Source organism: Rattus norvegicus, chromosome 1 (assembly GCF_036323735.1).
Source record: "Rattus norvegicus strain BN/NHsdMcwi chromosome 1, GRCr8, whole genome shotgun sequence".
Lineage (NCBI taxonomy): Eukaryota > Metazoa > Chordata > Mammalia > Rodentia > Muridae > Rattus > Rattus norvegicus.
This window is the reverse complement of record NC_086019.1, coordinates 90,305,812-90,324,005: the sequence shown is the minus strand read 5'-3', so window position 1 is coordinate 90,324,005 and position 18,194 is coordinate 90,305,812. Positions and strand designations below refer to the sequence as shown.

General features: G+C 51.6%; 2 protein-coding genes and 1 long non-coding RNA gene across 13 annotated transcripts; 2 read left to right on the top strand and 1 right to left on the bottom strand.

The window, feature by feature from the left end:
* Positions 1-862: 862 nt before the first annotated feature.
* B9d2 (B9 domain containing 2) lies at positions 863-8,534 on the bottom strand. 2 transcript variants are annotated; one of them, XM_006228438.5, is made up of 4 exons: positions 6,610-8,534; positions 6,132-6,223; positions 3,965-4,090; positions 867-1,448 (listed from the first exon to the last, which is right to left on the bottom strand). In XM_006228438.5, exons 2-4 carry the CDS (start codon positions 6,217-6,219, stop codon positions 1,135-1,137), a joined length of 528 nt encoding a protein of 175 aa, XP_006228500.1. In that variant the 5' UTR covers positions 6,220-6,223; positions 6,610-8,534; the 3' UTR covers positions 867-1,134. The 2 variants fall into 2 exon arrangements, with proteins under 2 accessions (NP_001100964.1, XP_006228500.1); NM_001107494.1 differs by lacking the exon at positions 6,610-8,534 and having other exon boundaries at positions 863-1,448; positions 6,132-6,456.
* On the top strand, positions 1,398-4,546 carry LOC134482996 (uncharacterized). The gene is made up of 2 exons (XR_010059780.1): positions 1,398-1,535; positions 1,887-4,546. It is a non-coding gene; the product is annotated as an uncharacterized LOC134482996 (long non-coding RNA).
* Positions 8,535-9,209: 675 nt separating the features above from the next.
* On the top strand, positions 9,210-16,742 carry Tmem91 (transmembrane protein 91). Of its 10 annotated transcripts, none has more exons than XM_006228525.3 (5): positions 11,023-11,157; positions 11,955-12,064; positions 12,485-12,711; positions 15,271-15,420; positions 16,384-16,742. In XM_006228525.3, the coding sequence occupies exons 3-5, from the start codon at positions 12,502-12,504 to the stop codon at positions 16,540-16,542; spliced, it is 519 nt and encodes a 172-aa protein (XP_006228587.1). In that variant the 5' UTR covers positions 11,023-11,157; positions 11,955-12,064; positions 12,485-12,501; the 3' UTR covers positions 16,543-16,742. The 10 variants fall into 10 exon arrangements, with proteins under 10 accessions (XP_038949541.1, XP_002728762.3, XP_063133744.1 ...); XM_006228526.4 differs by having other exon boundaries at positions 11,139-11,157; positions 11,959-12,064; XM_039093613.2 differs by lacking the exons at positions 11,023-11,157; positions 11,955-12,064 and adding an exon at positions 9,210-10,525.
* Positions 16,743-18,194: the final 1,452 nt, after the last annotated feature.

The window sequence follows — 18,194 nt, the reverse complement described above, 5'->3', positions numbered from 1 at the left end:
CGAGGAACGCCGGGTAGCAATCGAGTGTCCACGACGGTGAGCAGGGCTGTCTGGAGTCCTCAGGTCCTGCCTCCTTGCGGGACAGCGCAGCGCCAAGCAGTCCCCCCGTCTCTGACTTGCAGTAGCAGCGGAAAAGTCTCAAAACTTTTTCCTCTTCTCCCAACCAGCTCGTCCCTCCTCCCACTCCTCCTCCCCCTCCTCCCTGCGGCGGCGGCGGCTGGTCTCAGACTCTGGGGCCTCGGACGGCTCCTCCGCTGCTCCCTTGCCGGCTCCCAGCGGAGGCCGGTTCCGCGGGCGGCTCAGAGCCGGGGGTGCCCCGAAGGGGCGTCCCCCCTGCCCCGGCCGGGGGCCTAGCTGTCTGGAGGATCCGCGGCGGGAGGAGGAGGGGGACGGCCTGGGGCGCGAAGGGCGGCGGCGGCGGGACCGGCTGGGGCGGCGGGGGTTTTGAAGCCGCCCCGGCCCCACCCAGGAAGCGCACGCGGGGCGGGGGCAGCCCCAGGGGGAGGGCATGGGGGGGCCACTGTCTTCATCTAGCGTGGGCGGGCTCCGAGGGGGGTCTCTTCAGCCCTGCGGGGAGGGGGCGGGCACCCCGGCCCCGCCCCACCTCCAGGGTGCTGCCTCCTGGCGGCGGAACACTACTAGAGCTGGTGACCAACAGAAGCGCCCCCCGTGGGTTTGGGAGTTGTTGAAGGGTCAAAGGGAAAATTGCGACTTCGTGAGAAAACAGGGTCCTATATTAGAGGGCCTAGGAGGCATAGAGCGAAAGGTAGGGGCAGACTTTGGGTTTGCTGATGAAAGTGTCAAGGAGGATTAAATAAGAAGACGGACATCTGAGAACTGCAGCGGGTACGAGGGGACACCTTACCTATGAGAAATGCATGCTTTTATTAAGTGCCCCTGACAGTGCCAAACAGCATGCTCTCCTCAAGTCCCTCCAACTCACAGACTTTTACCCGGTAATTCAGTGGAGCATGGGCCACAGGGGTAGTTCCTGGCCTTGCAGTCCATGGCATAAGGGCCATGACTTGGGTGAGATCAGGACTGACAGTCTCCAGAGTCTATGTGCCTGTTTCACTGCTGTGCCGTCGTGTGCGCAGGGCTGTGGATGATGGTGACTGGTGGCAGTGAAGTCCCTCAACACTCCACACCGTAGCGATCAAAGTGGCGCAGCAGCAGACCGATACCAAGGTGCACTGTGCCACCCGCGGCCGTGTGCAGGCGGTAGCGGTCGGCCCCGCTGTAGATGGTGTCTGCGTGCAGCAGCTGTGGCCCGCCACCCACGAAAGCCCGTGCTAGCTGCTCCCTCCAACTACCCAGGGGCCTCCATGTAGGGCAGTCCAGCTGGTGAGTGCCTGGGCTGCTAGGCACATGGCAAAAGCCATAGCCAGCAAGCTGGCAGCGGCCAAAGCTGTCCTGGGACCACACCTGGAGATGAAGTCGAGGCCAACCTGCAGGACAAGAGGGGTCAGAAAAAAGGACAAAGGAGGCAGACCTGCCCCTGGGTTCCCATCTCCTTGAAACCAGTAGAGACTAAGGTACAGCCCTTTTACGTTGGATTATTGCCTTAATTTCCTCTCTGTGTTCTCATCTCCCATCCACTCCACATAGTAGTCACAGGGATCTATAGAAATCCACATTACCCTCTTGCTCAAAACCCATCCATGGCTCCCCTGTGCCACAGTACAAAGTCCAAGCTCTCGAGTGTGAAAACTCATCAGGGCTGGCCTCATCTCACCTCCCTTCATGGTCTCTCTCTCCAAAGCCCCCAGGTCAGGACCTCAGCTAAGACCCCTTCTGCCCTCTCTCCTTATGGACCTGCTCTGCTCTCGCCCACCTGACTCAAGTTTCCTTTCTTCCCCAGTGCAACCATCTCTCCCATTCTTTAGGTTCCTAGTGGCCTCAGAGCACAGCTGAATGTCCCAGCCTGACAGTCCAATGCTTGGACGTGCAGCCCAGGTCCCCCGCTACCCTGAGCTCCTCCCTGGCAGGCCCTGTTCTCCAGGCTGGGGACACAGCAATGAACACAGCAGACAAAAATTCCTGCCCTGTGAAGCTGACATCCTAGACAACCAACATAGTAAATAAGTAAATTATAGGGTATGTCAGATGGTGATAACCGCTCTGGGGAAAAACAACAGCCAGAAAGGGAGGGGTGGAGATGTAGCTTGGAAAAGTGGGGAGCAGCTAAAGGAAGCTTTACTAAAGATGGGGACATTTGGGCTGAGCACTGCAGTGTACAGCTGGACTGTCAGCTCTTGGGAGGTAGAGGCAAGAGGATCCCTGCAAGTTCAAGGCTAGCCTGGGCTACACATGAGTTCTAGGCTATACAGGAAGACCTCACCTGGAAGGGTGCACACTTGGGCTGCTGAGGTTCCAGGCTGGCCTGCACTATGTTCTCAAAAGCAAACAAAGCAACCAGGATGCAACCGGTATAGAAATGCTTAAAGGAGTGGGCTAGCTAGGCACCTAGGGGGACGAGATCGTCAGTGCAACAGTTCTGAAGTAGGAGCTGGCCTGGTGGGCCCAACGGGACTAAAACAGGGAGTCATGGGGGACAAAGGACAGAGGTGACCTCCAGATTACATGGGGCCATGTGATGCTAGAGAAGACTCCAGCGTTTGCTCTGAGAGACAGGAGATCTGCAGGAAGGTTCTGTGCAGAGGAAGAACATGGTCGTATTTGTGTCCTCCCAGGGTCCGGTGCAGTCCCAGACCCTGATGCCTGGGTCTGGGAGCACAGTGAAGACGGGAAGGAAGAATGGTCCAGGTAAGAGAAGAAGGGCAGGATTTAGCTCAGTGGTAGAGCGCTTGCCTAGCAAGCACAAGGCCCTGGGTTTGGTCCCCAACTCCAAAAAAAAAAAAAAACCCAAAAAACAAAAAACAAAAAAAAAAAAAAAAAAGAGAGAAGAAGGGCAGAGAGGGCTCAGTGGGGTGGCTGGGGTGAGAAGCAGAAGGAATGGGGTGAGAAGCAGAAGTGGGTTTCAGAGCCCCTAGGGTTTGCTGGTGAACAGCTAAGTGAGAGAGACTAAGAAGCAAGCAAGCAGGGAGGAAGCTACCAAAGGCCAGAACTGAGGCAACAAGGACTCAGTGCTCACACAGAAACTAGTATGCTGTCCAAGGGGAAAATCTGACCCATCCATTTCTTCCTGGGCTCCCCAGAGCCTTCAGGAGAGAGTCTTAGCACCTTTGCAGCCAAGGCCCTACATTCTGTCCCTACCTCCCCATCCCCTGCTGTTCTCTCCCGCAGACGTCTAATACCCACGTCGTCTAATACCCACGTCTCCGGCTCTCTGCCTCCACCCTCTGCCTTTGTCCTTGGGACTAGTTAGCTTCTCCTGGCCTTTACAGCAGAGCTCTAACCCCTCTGCCATATAAGGCCATGGGACCAACCAGAGATGACTTCTGGGTCTCCACGGCCTCTGGGCTGGCCCCATCTAGAAACGGGTCCATCTTCTACCTAGAATAGAGGCCCTGAAGACAGGGCTTGGAGGGTCCTGTCTTAGTTGGGGACATCCCTTCTCAAGCTGGGCAGGCACAGACTCAGCAAACTGACAACTGACTGACATTGCTGAAATACCCGGGCAGCTTCCCAGCAAAGCAGCACTGCCATGCTACCTCCTCCCTCCTACACTCACTTCCCCTTTGAGCAGGACCTCTGTCCGTGTGTGAGCAGCGGCAACTGGCCCATTTCCTGTCCCTCGCCTTCCCATCCAGCTCTCTTCACCCTACCCGGCCTCCTCACTGCCTTCTCCTCTGCCACTTGACCCCCCTCCCCCTGCTATCTCCTCTACCCCGACCTCTGGCACATTCCACGGCCTAGGTAGGGTTTTGCATAGCTCGAGTGAAGCCTCAAATGCACCAGAAAAAGGACCCACAAAGTATGGGGAGCAGAGACGGCCAGGGTGTTCCAAGCCCAGCTCTTCCTAGTTTGACTGCCCCTTCCCTTCCTGTCATCCTGTACGTACCTTGGAGACCTTTTGTAGCAAAGTGCAGGTCAATGGGGTGGGACCAGTAAGCCATGTCCCCTGTCTGGGGTGTGTCTACCTGCGTCTGGCCTTCCCGGACGCCTGACAGGAGCTTCCATGCGGCCCCTGTAATGAGAACAGGACACAGGGTTGGGGGTGAGTAGCACCCTTCAGGAAGGAGACCTGGTTTGTTTTCCCCTGGTATTTGGGAGTGGGGAGTTACACAGTGTAAACACTAGAACCAAATATCTGGATTCAGATCTTGGCACCCGCAGTCTACACCTGAAATCTCAGCATGTGGGAGTGTGTGGAGGGCTTTCCTGGGCTGCCTGATGAGTGTGAAGTCAGCATGGGCTACAGCGTGGGTCTCAAAAGGAAAACCGGAAGGAGATGAAGAGCACCTGAGAGAGAACAGACCTGGGCGGTGATGGCACTCACATTTAGTCTTAGCCCTCAGGAGACAGAGGCAGGCAGATCTCTGTGAGTTCGAAACCAGCCTGGTCTACAGGAGTTCCCAGGGCTGCCAGGGCTACATAGAAAAACCCTGTCTCAGAAAACAAATAAAGTCTGGTACTATTCATACATGTATTGTGTATTTTGCAGTGTTCGGGATGGAACCTAGAGCACTAAATATGCAAGGGCTCTGTAGCAACAATGTACAATCCACAGCCCCAAGTCTTATCTTCTTTTATCTGTGCAACCCCTGCAGAGTTACTTTTCTCTGTTTCCCTATCTATAGAACGAGTGACAAAAAAAAAAAGTCTCACAATTTATGAGAAGATGTAGAGCAAATATGGAGTATTGATTTTTAAAATATTCATCATGTGTTAGTCCTTATGCATACTGCTGGGGATACCATCCAGACAGGAGCCTTGTGTGTTATTCGGTACGTGCTCTATGCTCTAATGAGTTATATTCTCAGCACCGGTATCCTCTCATATAGCCAAGGCTAGCCTCAAACCTCTTACGTACTGAGAATGACCTTGAACTTGTCCTGACCCTCCTGCCTACCTTCCCCAAGTGATGAGATTCCTGGCATCCTTTCCCTACTATCCCCACCACCCCCATTCAGAGGCCTAGTTCAAAAACCTCACGAGATTAGGCACCATCTGAGAGCAGCACACCATGGCCCCAGTGAGGAATAAGGGGAAAGTGCCCACCTACTGAGCGCTAAATCCCAGATGCTGTGCTAAATGCTCCAGGAAATGCCTTCATCGTATCTCCCTCGCCCAGCACATACACCAAGCTGTCAGACTCCTCACTGTCACCTCGAAAAAAAAGCCACACGTGCACTCTTGATCCAGTCAGTCATCAGCCACTACCCTTCCCCACCCTGGAGCCTCACTGGTCCTGTCCTGCTCCCTTGCCTCAGGGCCTTGGCAGTGGCTGTTCCTTTTGCCTGGAAATGTCTGCTCCTGGGTGCCCTATTTCCGGCCTTTTCCCTCCTGCCCCAATTCAAGAGCCACTTGCACAGAAAGGCTTTCTCTGACTCAGACCTCCCTATCCCAAATCAACCTCCAGTACATCACTCTGCTTCTTTTTTTCTAGCGCTTACGATAATCTTGTGAATATTTTGTGCTCTTTTCTTTGAGACAGGGTCTCTTGCCATGTAGCATAGGCTGGCACCAAACTTGTAGGGGTTTGGGGATTTAGCTCAGTGGTAGAGCGCTTGCCTAGGAAGCGCAAGGCCCTGGGTTCGGTTCCCAGCTCCGGAAAAAAAAAGAAAAAAAAAAAACTTGTAATGGAAGGCTTCCTAGGTGCTGGAATTATAGATATGCATAACCACACCTAGCTTGTCTACTGGCCTGAGGACAGGAAGTGTGTGTGTGTGTGTGTGTGTGTGTGTGTGTGTGTGTGTGTGTGTTCTATGTCACAGCCCCATATGCTTACGGGCTATGTTTTCAGATGGTGGTATAACCTGAAAGAAAAGGATATTTTTTCTTTCTTTTTTTTTTTTTTTTTTACCCCGGAGCTGGGGACTGAACCCAGGGCCTTGCGCTTTCTAGGCAAGCGCTCTACCACTGAGCTAAATCCCCAACCCCTGGATATTTTTTTTTTTTTTAAAGCAGACAGTATGGTATAAGTTCATTGGAGAGTCGTGGAAAGAACATGGAGACATAGGCTAGGGGAGGCGGGTGGGTAATAGTTGGGAATGTGGGAAGAATACCTGTGTGGATGCCCCACTTGCAGAAGAGGCTACCTTCAGAGAAACCCGTGGCCCCTATGATCTGCCCGATCACGTGCACTTCGGCCATGGCTCTAGGAAAGGAAAAATCCAATCACAGCTCTGTGAGGTAAACTTATTATTTCCTTTGGACAACTGGGAAAACTGAAGCCAATATAGCATGAAGAACAGTACTGTGATTCTAAGCTAATTCCACTAACACACTGACAATGTGGTCTTCATCACAGATACAAGCCACCTTCCCAGAAAAGCCCAAGAAAAATGGGGAAGACCCCCCACCCCCGAGAGGTGCGGGAATCTGCACCAGTAAACCAAGGCGCAGACACTTAGAAAGCCCCGCCCCAGGATGTGTGACTCCACCCATTCGCGGTAGATCAGCCACGCTTCAAAAGGCGCATGCGTCTCAGATGTAGTGCTGCTTTAGCCCTACCCCTAGGCGTAGCGCATGCGTCGCTCCTACCTCTGCGTACTTGACCGTTAGAAGCGAAAGCTGCTTCGGGGATGGTAGTTCATGGGCCTGGCCTCTTCCTCTTTGCGGCCGCCGCCGAGGCTAGTCTCGCGCCCCGCCCGGGCCCTTCCAGGCGGAGGAAGACCTGAGGTAGATAGGTCCGCAGCCTCGCTCTCCTAGGGTTCCCGGGTTGTTGCTGGGGCAACAGCAGGCTCCTCCCCTGAGCCCGCCCTGTGCGCTGATGATTGGTGCTATATTTGCCCTCTGGGGGTGGGGCGTAGTTGTGATGGACGCAGTCATTCGGTACATTTTTGGGAACTCTGCGTCGGTCTTACCCTCGCGACGCCTTACGCCTCAGAGTGGGAGGCCTGGCGGGTTATCTCCATCAGCAGTCGAGGAAGTTAGAGCGCCAACTGTTTCCTCTCCATATCTTCTTCACGCAATAAGAAAATCTATTGATAGTCTTTGCTTCCTTAAACAAAACAAAACACCTTTCCTGTTCAGGATCATAGTCAGAACGAAGCCAGATGACACCAAACGGGCACCTAAAGGAATTCACATTGTGATCATCTCTCTGTTACAGCTGAAGGGATAAAAGGATCTCCACATTCTGACACTAGAGGACTTGGGAAGTAGGTTTTCTCTTCTGTTACAGGTTTTCTCTTCAGTTTTCAGAGCTCCCTCACATTGCTGCTTGTTGCTCTTCCAGAGAACTGAAATTCTGTTCCCAGCATTCTGCACCTCCAGCTCCAGGAGTTACAGCTCCACCTCTTCCCTCCCCCTGCACATGTGGCATACACAAATAATAAAAATAAACCCTACAAAAGGAAAGGAAGAAGCCCCTTTGGCAGAGGATTGAAGGGGGTCTCTTTCCTTTTTTCTTAGATTTTTTTTGAGTTGGAGCCAATTTTAAAATTTAAAACATTTGGGCTGGAGATTTAGCTCAGTGGTAGAGCGCTTACCTAGGAAGCGCCAGGCCCTGGGTTCGATCCCCAGCTCCGGAAAAAAAAAATTTAAAACATTTTATGATGAGTATTGTGGCTTGTGAGAGACTGAGGCAGGAGGATTGCTGCAAATTTAAAGCTACCCTGGGCTATCGAGTGAGTTCCAGGCCAATCCCCTTTAAAACAAAACAAAAAAAACAAACAAACAAACAAAAAAACACCAAGAACGTGGCGCGCGCGCGCGCGTGTCTGTGTGTGTGTGTGTGTGTGCGCGCGCGCGCGCGTGTTCTGGTATTCTGGTGTATGTTGCATATGTAGAGACCAGAAGCTAGCTCACCAACCTCCAAGGTTGTCCCTCAGAAGCTATCCACCGTTTTCCCTTCCAATTTTCAGGGTATGTGTTACCAACACTAACGCCACTGGTTTTGTTTATTTGCTTTTCTGTTTGTATGGCTGCTTTACCAGTATATCTCAGCACCAGGTGCATACAGTGCCTGTCAAGGCTACAAGGGGCCTCTGGCGTCCTGGAGATGGAGTTGCAGGCAGTAGTGACCACCCAGGATGCATGCTAAGAATAGAACTTAAGACCTATGTAAGAGCAGAATACGCTCTTAGCAACTGAGCCATCTCTCCGGGCCAGTCATACAGCATTTGTTGTATTGACTTATTTCATTCAGTAAAACCGTCTGTCACACAGCCTCATCCACATTGTAAGTGTGTGTCAGAATGTCCCTCCTTTTCTTCGGGCGTTTCCCTAGAAGCGGGATTCCGGAACAACAGGGTTGCCATATTGTTCTCCATGGCAGCTGGAATAGAGCTTCACACCTTGCTTGCTTCTCTCACTGACTCATCTTAGAAACAGAAGGATCTAAATTACCCTCTTCAAATGTATCACTTTCGGGGTTGGGGATTTAGCTCAGTGGTGGAGCGCTTGCCTAGGAAGCGCAAGGCCCTGGGTTCGGTCCCCAGCTCCGAAAAAAAAAAAAAAAAAAAAAAGATCCAAATGTATCACTTTCTAAGTATTACGTACAGAAAAGTGCACAAACAATAAACAAATGTCACGGAATATACCTGCTGCCCAAAGGAAACAAGGCGCAGGTTATGGATAGTTTGTATACCTATTTACTCAGCGTTGAAACCTTCCATGAAGGATAAAGAACCCATAGGAATCAGGAAGTAGGCTGGAGAGAGAGAGAGCTTGGTGGTTAAGATGTTTGCTGTTCTTCCAGAGGACCTGAGATCCGTTTCCAGCATCCATGTCCAGTGGCTCAGTGGTTGAGCCCCTGGCTAGAATCCTCCAGTGAGGGGCTGGGGGCGTGGCTCAGTGGTAGAGCCCCTGGCTAGAATCCTCCAGTGAGGGGCTGGGGGCGTGGCTCAGTGGTAGAGCCCCTGCCTAGAATCCCCCAATGAGAGGCTGGGGGGTGTGGCTCAGTGGTAGAGCCCTTGTCTAGAATCCCACAGTAAGGGATAGGAGGTATGGTTCAGAGGTAGAGGCCCTACCTAGAATCCCCCTGGTAAGGAAGTGACAAAGGTACAGTTAGTTGCCTATTAGCATGCAGGGAATTTTGGCTTCTCTAGCATTAAATCTCTTAATCTCCCTCTCTCTCTCTCTCCCTCTCTCTCTCTCTCCCTCTCTCTCTCTCTCTCTCTCTCTCTCTCTCTCTCTCTCTCTCTCTCTCTCTCTCTCCACATTCTAGGACTCACACACACACACACAAGCCCCCCAGGCCTTCCCTGGAAGAGGTGGACTGAGGAGGCGCTACAAGGCCATAGTTTACCTTGACAGGAATTCGCCACTAGGAGGGAAAGGAGGGTGGGCTGTCACTGAGCTCAGTGGTCTGATGGAAAAATGAGGCTGGTAGGAGTTCATACCGTTATCCTTCGAGTCTGAAAGGAGGGCCTACTTTATGCCAGGCAATGTTTTCTGGCCCGAGGCACAGCCCTGAACAAAAGAAAATAAATCCCAGACCCGGGGGAGCTGATGCTGATGGGAGCAGGCAGGAAGCATGCAAACGGAAGAGGTTAGCAGTTTTTTACTTGGTGTAAAAGACAACTGGAGCAAGAGGAAGGAGCTAGTAAATACGTTCTGGTGAAAACCATCCTGGCCCTTGCCCCTGGCATTATCCCTCCTGTGGGTCTCTGTGCCAGAAACTCAGACTGAGCCAAGCGTGCTCCCAGACGCCATCTGCTCTCTCTGGGAGTGGGGCCCGTGCCAGCTTGAGTGTTTGGACTCTTGGCAAAGTTCCCTGGCACCCTAGAGCTAGGGAACTCCAGGGCCCCACATCAGGCCAGGGGAATCCTCCCCGTCTAGCCAGATGGAGGACTGCAGGAGAGGGAGGCAGTGAAAGCTGTGTGGGCTTCCTGAAGGAGGGGGATGTCTTGGAGAGCCAGGAGAATTCTTCAGTTGAACAGGCATGAGTTATGAACAATAAAATTGATAGACACATTTCACGTGTTCACCGCGCATACTTTGCCAGGTTTTGGGTAAATGTGTGGGCATTTGTTGTCACATCTAAGTTAAATCCATATGTTGGGCTGTTGAAATGACTCGGGAACGGGGAGTTTGCTGCTAATCCTGTAACCTGTGTTGGATCCCAAGTACATACCTGGTGGAAGAAAATAATCTACTCCTACAACTCGTCCTCTGATTTCTACTCATGCCTGCTCTATGCAGCATGTGTGCACCACACAATAAATAAGTGTAATGAAATAAATTTAATTGTATGTCATCACATCTAGGAGTCTGGGCATACGTCCTGAGTTTTCAGATGAAGGAACGTAAGTTTAGACAGATAAAGCTATCTATGGTCCAAAGTACACACCAAGTGCCTTGAGATGCCTGCAAAGGACCCGTATGCAGAAAGCCCAATCCTGAATCACGGACACCACCAGAGACACTGATGAATGCTTATAGCACCCCTTCCTAGACCATTCCTCGGCCTCTGTCCTCAGTCTTCCTACCTCGGCTTCTTCGCTTCCTCGAGGTCAGTAAGGAATTCAGCTGCGGTCTGTTGGCACTAGTTCCATTTGTTTGTGTCAGCACAGGCGCCAGTGTCCTGGCCTCAGTTTCCTCATCTGCAAATTGAAAGGAATGCAGCTAGCACGGGGCCAGGGGCAGCATCCGCACTCATTGAACAAGCTGTGTTCTCGGGCCAGTTACTTCACCTCTCTGCGCCTCTTTGCTGCGGTGTAAAATAAGACCATATACCGTGCCTCTTAGAATTGTTCTGTGTCTGTGTATATTTAAAGCACCTCTTAGAACAAGGCACAAAGCTGTGGTCGGTGCTATTACTGTTGTTGCGGGGCCATCTTTTTGGGGGAGGAAAGTGGGGTCCAGCCATGTTCCAACCAACAGGTTTCAGCCTCCTTAAGGGAGAAGCTGCTGCTGGCTCTGGGACCCCCAGAGTCGAAGAAGCCTTCAAGACCCCCTCCCGGGGCACCGCGGATAGGCGGAGTCTGGAGCTATTGCCCCGCCTCTCTCCTCCCACTGCGCGCTGCGGGGTGGCCGGGGCGCAGAGACCAAAGCGCAGCTCAGCAGCTCTCAGACCCTGTACGGGGTACCCGGGACACCCGATCTCTGGGTTCAGGTTTGCCCATCTCTGGGCGGCAGGGCAAGGTGGGTGCCCTGCGAGACCCAAGGAGGTCGGGCGTCTGGCTGTGGGCGGTGAGAATTGATGGGGACATTGCTCTTCCCCCGGGGTCCTGGCGTTGCGGGGGCGAACCTTTGGCGGAGACCTGCGCTAGATTTGGAATGATGTGGGGCAGGGGAATAGTAGAACGAGAAAGATCTTTCTGGTTGAGTGTTAACAGTACATATGCTGGAGAGCTAAGGCGACAGACAGGCTAGTGGGGGAGATGCGTGGCGTCCTGGGCGCGGTGGAAAAGGGGCAAGGTGTGACACCGGTTGAGCTGGACAGGTGTGCAATGGAAGGGATGAGAGCTGAGAAGAGAGGCGGTGGAGGTGGGGTGGAGTGGGGGGTTATCTGCGTGGTGAGGGTGTTTGCGGTTTCAGATGCAGCAAAGGTGAGGACTGATTGTGTAAGGAGGCTCAGGGACACATAATAACGTTGTCGGCCTCAGACATGTTTCTGAGGGGAGCCACTGTCATTTGCAGCATGTGCTCAAGGAGACCTTTGACAGACAACAGGGTGTGGGTGAGGGTGGGTTTACCTTGATGGTGACAGTGGCCCTGGGAACTGAGTTTGAGTGACGGCTAGAGGAGTGTGAACTAGGGTGGAGTTCCTAAGTCACTGGGGGTGAGGGATGGATGTGTGCATTACAGGAGGAAGGCTGTGGACCTGCGAACCTGGGGATGGGAGGGCTCAAGGGACAAACGTGTGTAAGACATGGTTTACAATGATCAAACAACAGGTACACAATTTTTATTTTACTATTTATTTTTGGTTTTTCAAGACAGGATTTCTCTGTATGTCCTTGGCTGCCTTGAACTTGCCTTGTGGACCAGGCTGTCCTGGAACTTAAGAGATCCACTTTCCTCTGCCTCCCAAGTGCTAGGATTAAAGGTGTGTGCCACCACTGCCCAGTGGTGTGTAATTTTTAAAAAGTGATTTATCTTTATTTTATGTGCATTGGTGTTTTGCTTGCATGTATGCCTGTGTGAGAGCATCAGATTCCTGGAACTAGACAGTTGTGAGCCACCATGTGGGTGCTGGGGATTGAACCTGAAGCCCCTGGAAGAGCAGCCATTTCTCCAGCCCTAAAGGTCAATAATTTTGTTTTTAAATTGAACCCAGAATTGACCATCAGGGTTCCTGAATAGTCTGTGTAAATTAGGTAACCCCTTTCTATTCTCAAAGTCTGTTTTTCTATCTGTAAAGTGAATAGAAGGGTGTTTTGAGCTCACTCGTTTCTAAAGCCGATAGGCAGACGGGTGATGGATGAAGGCAAAACTTTTGCAATTTGCATTGTCTCCCTGTCTCCAGGTCTCTTTACTATAGCCATGGACAACTCCAGCATACAGGAACTCCAGCAACCCTTACTGCCAAGCGTAACCTGGGACCTCCTTGCTTCCAAGTCTGAGAAACCAGAGCTGGGAACCCTCTTCCCAGAAACTGCCTTTGCAGATTCCCCGAGAGGCTGGCAGCTTCTTCTCCCACCTCTTCCTTCAGTGAGCGCTGGCCTGGGGGAGCCTGAGACCCCTGACCTTGAGGTAGGAGCATCAGGTTGACAGCAGAGCTACCTGCCTAGGTCTGGAGTCTCTCTTGACTGTTGAGGGCTGGCTGGGAGTCTCACGAGTCTCTGTGGAGCCACGACAGACCTGGAGCTCTCTCTGTAGACCAGGCCAGTCTTGAACTCAGAGAGATCCACCTGGTCCTGTCTCCCAAATGCAGTCTTTTGCTTTTCTTTTTCTTCAGACTTTGACCACTTTCTTTAATCTTTGTTTGCTGTCTCCCTTCCAATCTAACTACTTCTCGTTCCAGAACCCGTAAACATCTGGCTTCTGTTGACCCAGTCTTTGAAGTTAAAGTCTTTAATTTAAAAAAAAAAAACAAACAACAACAACCCTAACATTTATTTGTGTGTGCATGCTCCGTATGGAGTGAGGCCAGGGCACACATGTAGAGTCAGAGGACAGCTTTCATTAGGCTCAGCGGCCGGTGGCTTTACCTGCTGACCTAGCTCCCTGATCTCCCTCCCACTGCTTTAGAAAATATTCTTTTAATTTTAGATTTTGATTCTATTACTTTAAACCATTTTATTTTTATGTGTGTGGGTGTTTTGCTTTCGTATCTGTGCTTTATATTCATGCGGTGTCTGTGGACGCCAGAAGAGGGCGCTAGGTCTCTTTGGGACTAGTGTTAACAGAGTTGTGAGTTACCATGTGGGTGGGTGCCGGGAATCCAACATGGATCCTCTGCCAGCTCCCTTAACCAATGAGCTCTCTACAGCCCTTATATTGTGTGTGTGTGTGTGTGTGTGTGTGTGTGTGTGCGCGCGCACACATGTGCGTGCGCATGCATGCGTGTCCCCAGTGAGTAACACATTTCCTACTATTCAGATCACCTGGACCTGGAGTTACAAAGCTGTAACCACTCAGCCATCTCTCCAGCCCCTACTCCCCCTTTCTCAGTCTGTGTATCTCTCAGGCTGACCTTAAATTCTTCATCCTTCTACCTCAGCCTCCAAGAATGCTTGGAAAGGTTTGTGCCAACATGACCATCTTAAAGTTACTTTTTAAATTTTGTTTTGTTGTTTGAGACAGGATATTTCTGTGTAGACCAGGCTGTCCTGGAACTCAGAGATCCACCTGCCTCTGCCTCCTGAGTGCTGGGATTAAAGGTGTGCACCGCCATCACCTGTAGCAGTCAGGTGATTTATCTTCTTTGAGACAAGGCTTGATATTCGTGCCAGCCTGAACTTCTCAGCTCACATTCTTTTTTTTTTTTGCCTCAGCCCCAAGTAACTAGAATCATGGCCTATGCCACTCCACCTGGTTTATCTCTTGTGCAATGGCTTCATGTAGCCCAGGCTAGCCTCAAACTCACTATGTAATTGAAGGTGACCTTGAACTTGTGTTCCTCCTGCTTCCACCTCCTGAAGGCTGGGGTTAAGGCAGGTGCCAGCACCCTGGTTTTCCCATTGTATGAGGCAGGGTCTCGGTAAGTTGCCTAGGTTGAGTTAGAACTTTATAGCCCAGCAGGACTTGAAATTTCAGTCCCCTGGACCAGACTTGGTTTTTGTCACTTTTTCTTTAAAAATCTCAGAGTGACTTTATGTCATATTCTGTCAAGTGAGTAGCAAACCTGCCCAGATTCAAGGGGAAGAACATCAGAGTCACATCAGAGTATTTGGAGCAGAGGGTTTTGGCATACAGCTCTAATCCCAGAACTCCCGGGGGAAAGGCAGGTGGATTTCTGTTGGCCAGCCTGGACTACATAGTGGAGACCAGTAAGTGCCCACAACCCTGACACTCAGGAAGCTGAAGCAGGAGAATGGCTTCAGACAGCTAGACTACACATAGCTCTGAAGGATAGACAGCCTAGGGCTACAGAGAGACAGACCTCGTCTAAATCAAACCAAGTACATGAGGTTGAAAACAGCCTGCCACACATAGTAAATACCATTTTACTGCCTCTGATTGTTCCTAGCATCAAGGGCTTTGACAACTGTATTGCCCCTCTAAGTCCCTGTTTGTGTATGGTATATTTGACTGTGTGTCTGGACATTTTGTTTGAAAAAATGTTTAGGATCAATCATTTCGAGGCCTAGAATGAAGGTACCTTTCCCAGAGAAGATTTGGTCTGCTCCTGATGAGCTGCCTGGAGGTATCAGCGATGGATTCTGTTTTTCCCTTTACTTATTTTCTCCAGACAGGTCTCATGTAACCCAGGTAGGCCCCCTGACGACCTTCCTACCTCTGCACTAGGAATGCTGGGTCACAAGCACACTTGGCTTTACACTCATTTGGGGCAGGCAGGTTTGTCCTGACAATTCAGAACACTGGAGCATCTCTAACTCCTGTACATTCTCATGACCCCGCTTCAGCCGTTTTCACCCAAGGATTATTCGCAATAGCTGGATCCTTGAGAATGAACTCAGCACCCTGGGGGTGGGTCTCTCTGGAGATCCTCAGAGTCCAATGTCTCCCCTCTGAGGGAACCAGGGGATGGAGAAGTCTCTGGGAGGGCCCCTGGGAAGCACACTGGTCTTCAGGGGTGATGGGGGGAGGAGGGTGAGGACTACCATCTATGCTCTCTCCTGTTTGTAGGACACATCATCCAGTGACAGTGACTCAGATGATGATGGGGGTGACCGGCTCTCTCCACTTCTTCCCCATGACCACCTGGGCCTGGCGGTGTTCTCTGTGCTGTGCTGCTTTTGGCCTGTGGGCATCGCTGCCTTCTGTCTGGCCCACAAGGTCAGTCTGTGTTGGGACTGGGAAGGGTGCTGACTTAGGAGAAAAAAGAAGCAAGAGCCACGCTATGCTTAAGGCCACAGTGGGGTAGGCTGGAGAGAAGGTTCCACATAGAAACACACAGGTATGAGTAGATGTGGTTGTGACCGCCTGTCATCCCAGTCAGTATTTGGAGAGCTGAGGAGTTTCAAGGCCAACCTGGCTACAAAGTAGGATCTTGTCTTCAAAGAACCAAAACCAAAAAAGAACAGGGCCAAGGATGCAGCTCAATGGGCAGAGCGCTTGCCTGGTGTGCATCAAGTGCTGAGTTTGATGATCAACACATAAGAGACGAAGGTGGGGTGATCTAAACTCAAGGTTATCTTTAGCTGCAAAGGGACCTCAGGCCAGCCTGTGTTATCCGAGACTGTGTCAGAACAACCAAACACTATATAAAGTAAAAACAAAGGAAGGAAACTGGAGGAAAACCAAGGCACATTTCATGACTCCAGAGTGGTGGTGAAGGGCTTAGAATCATCCTCATTCCACTCTTTAAGAGACTACAGAAGCTAGTGAGCGCCCTACGGCTTTGCTCCTCAGTAAATGGGAACGATCCTCTCTTGGGTTTACTGTGTAAATCAACTGAGTTAATATCCTGGCATATGATAGTGGCATCTGGAAATCCCCCAGACAAGGTTTCTCTGTGTAGCCTTGGCTGCCCTGGAGCTCACCCTGTAGACCAGGCTGGTCTTAAATACATAAGAGATCTGCCTGCCTCTGCCTCTCAGTGCTGGGATTAAAGGTGTAGGACACCACCTATGTAATACATTCTTTCATTAAATATCCACCAACTACATTGCCCCAACCCCGTTTTGGGAATAGACAAATGGATTAGTCATGCTGGGTGGGGGAAGGGGAGCGAGCCACAGGAAGCAGGACAGAGGGTGAGGGGGGCACTTTGGTTACCACTGCCCACTGCCTCTACAGACCAGCAAGGCTTGGGCCAAGGGGGACGTCCAAGGGGCAGGGGCTGCCTCCCGCCGTGCTTTCCTGCTGGGGGTCCTTGCCGTGGGGCTGGGCCTGTGCACATATGCGGCTGCCCTGGTGACCTTGGCTGCCTACCTTGCCTCCCGAGACCCGCCCTAGTTGCTCTTCGGCCCCCACTGTGAATGCAGAGACCAGAGGACCATCAAACCCGTGAGCAGAATGGATGATCTTGGTGCACACATGGTGACGGCGAGGACATCACTCAGAAACAAGTCAGCTGGAGGTCCCCTCCCTTTCCTGGCCACCCCCACCCTCCAGAAAGAAGCAATGTGAGAGATTAAAGATACCCTGAAGCCAAACCGGAGTCTGTCTGTGCTTGGATATGTCCAGGGTGGACAGGGAGGACTATCTGAGAGCAGGAAGGAAGGGCCGGCTACGTTAGCTGGCATTGGACCGCAGAGCTGGAGGTGGGATGTTACACTATCTCTTCTCCAGTCATCCGAGTACACGACGACCTGGCAGCTGCGTGACCCTAGACAGAATGACTTCCTGAACTGGTCTCATCTGTGTGTGTGCCTTAGCCTGTCTCTGAGCTCTTCCCACAGCAGAGGGAGAACTATTCAGTAGTCCATAATCAACGGAGAGGAGAACTGATGGTAGAGAGGTCCTGGGAGCCATGCCTGTTCTGGCTCAGGAGGCTGAGGGAAGAGGACACAAGTTCAAGCTGGCCTGGGGGTAGGCAGAACAGGTAGGACCTAGCATATCCTAGGTCCCTGGTTTAATCCCTAGTACTGTGGGGTAGAGAGCCAGCCGTAACAAGTTATGGAGACTGACTCAACCTAAAAATGTGAGCCGGCAGTCCCAGCACTTAGGAGGCAGCGGCAGGTACATCTCTGGGTTTGAGGTCAGCCTGGTCTACAAGGGGAATTGCAGGACAGCCAGGGCTACACAGAGACCCAGTCTTGGGGTGGTTGTGGTGGTGAACAGGGTCGGGGCATGGCTCGATAGTAAAGGGTTTACTCAGAATTCACAAGTCCCCATGTTCACATCCCAAAGCCAGCTGCTGGTGGTAGCGTAACTGTCTAGCACTTGGGAGGCAGAGGCAGGAGGATCTTTGTGAGTTCAAGGGCATCCTGGTCTATATATGAGTTCAAGGTCAGTCAAGAGCTACACAGTTGAGACTGTCTCGAAAAAACCAAACAGAACAAGAGCTACCAAAACAAAAAAGTGGATCAAAAAAGTGTAGCTCAGCTTCCATGATATGATCATTGCTCTGTCCAGAAACTTGACTTCTTTTCCTTTTCTTAGAGGAAAGGATCCAAATAGCTCAAACCATCTAGAGATCGTAAATCTATCTTCTCAAGTAACTGCCCAAACTCACTTCAGCCAAGTCCCTAGGTTCCCTGCAGAATGGGCCTTGAAATCAGAGGTCTGTCTGCCTCTGCCCCTCGGGCACTGGGACTGAGGGTGTGTGCACACCACAGCCCAGCTATGCAATGGGCGGATCCTTAAGGAAACAGTGCTGGCAGCACCAGGTAAGGGAATATCCGCCCAGGGCCTAATGACATCAGGTGATAAAGAGGGAGGTTTCTGAGTGCTGCGGGCCACTGGGATGGATCCTGCGGGAAGAAAATCCATTTCCACTTTGCATTCCCTCCAGCATCTACGATCCCACACAGCATGGGGGTAATGGCGTGTGAAGTACAAGGTGGGATAGGCCCTGCCTGGAAACTGTCCAGGGCTGTTGATCTGGCTTCATGCTGATGGGCTACGGGAGTCAGTCTTCACAGAAATTCCCAAATGCTTGACTC

Bases quoted from the DNA above. Each gene is read 5' to 3' on its own strand.
- B9d2 (XM_006228438.5), bottom strand. From the start codon at position 6,219: ATGGCCGAAGTGCACGTGATCGGGCAGATCATAGGGGCCACGGGTTTC. The intron at 4,091-6,131 runs GTATTCTTCCCA...TTCTCATTACAG, and splicing joins CAAGTGGGGCATCCACACAG to GGGCCGCATGGAAGCTCCTG. The intron at 1,449-3,964 runs GTACGTACAGGA...CTTGTCCTGCAG, and splicing joins TGCTACAAAAGGTCTCCAAG to GTTGGCCTCGACTTCATCTC.
- Tmem91 (XM_002728716.7), top strand. From the start codon at position 10,881: ATGTTCCAACCAACAGGTTTCAGCCTCCTTAAGGGAGAAGCTGCTGCT. The intron at 11,158-12,484 runs GTGGGTGCCCTG...CCCTGTCTCCAG, and splicing joins TCTCTGGGCGGCAGGGCAAG to GTCTCTTTACTATAGCCATG. The intron at 15,421-16,383 runs GTCAGTCTGTGT...CTGCCTCTACAG, and splicing joins CCTTCTGTCTGGCCCACAAG to ACCAGCAAGGCTTGGGCCAA.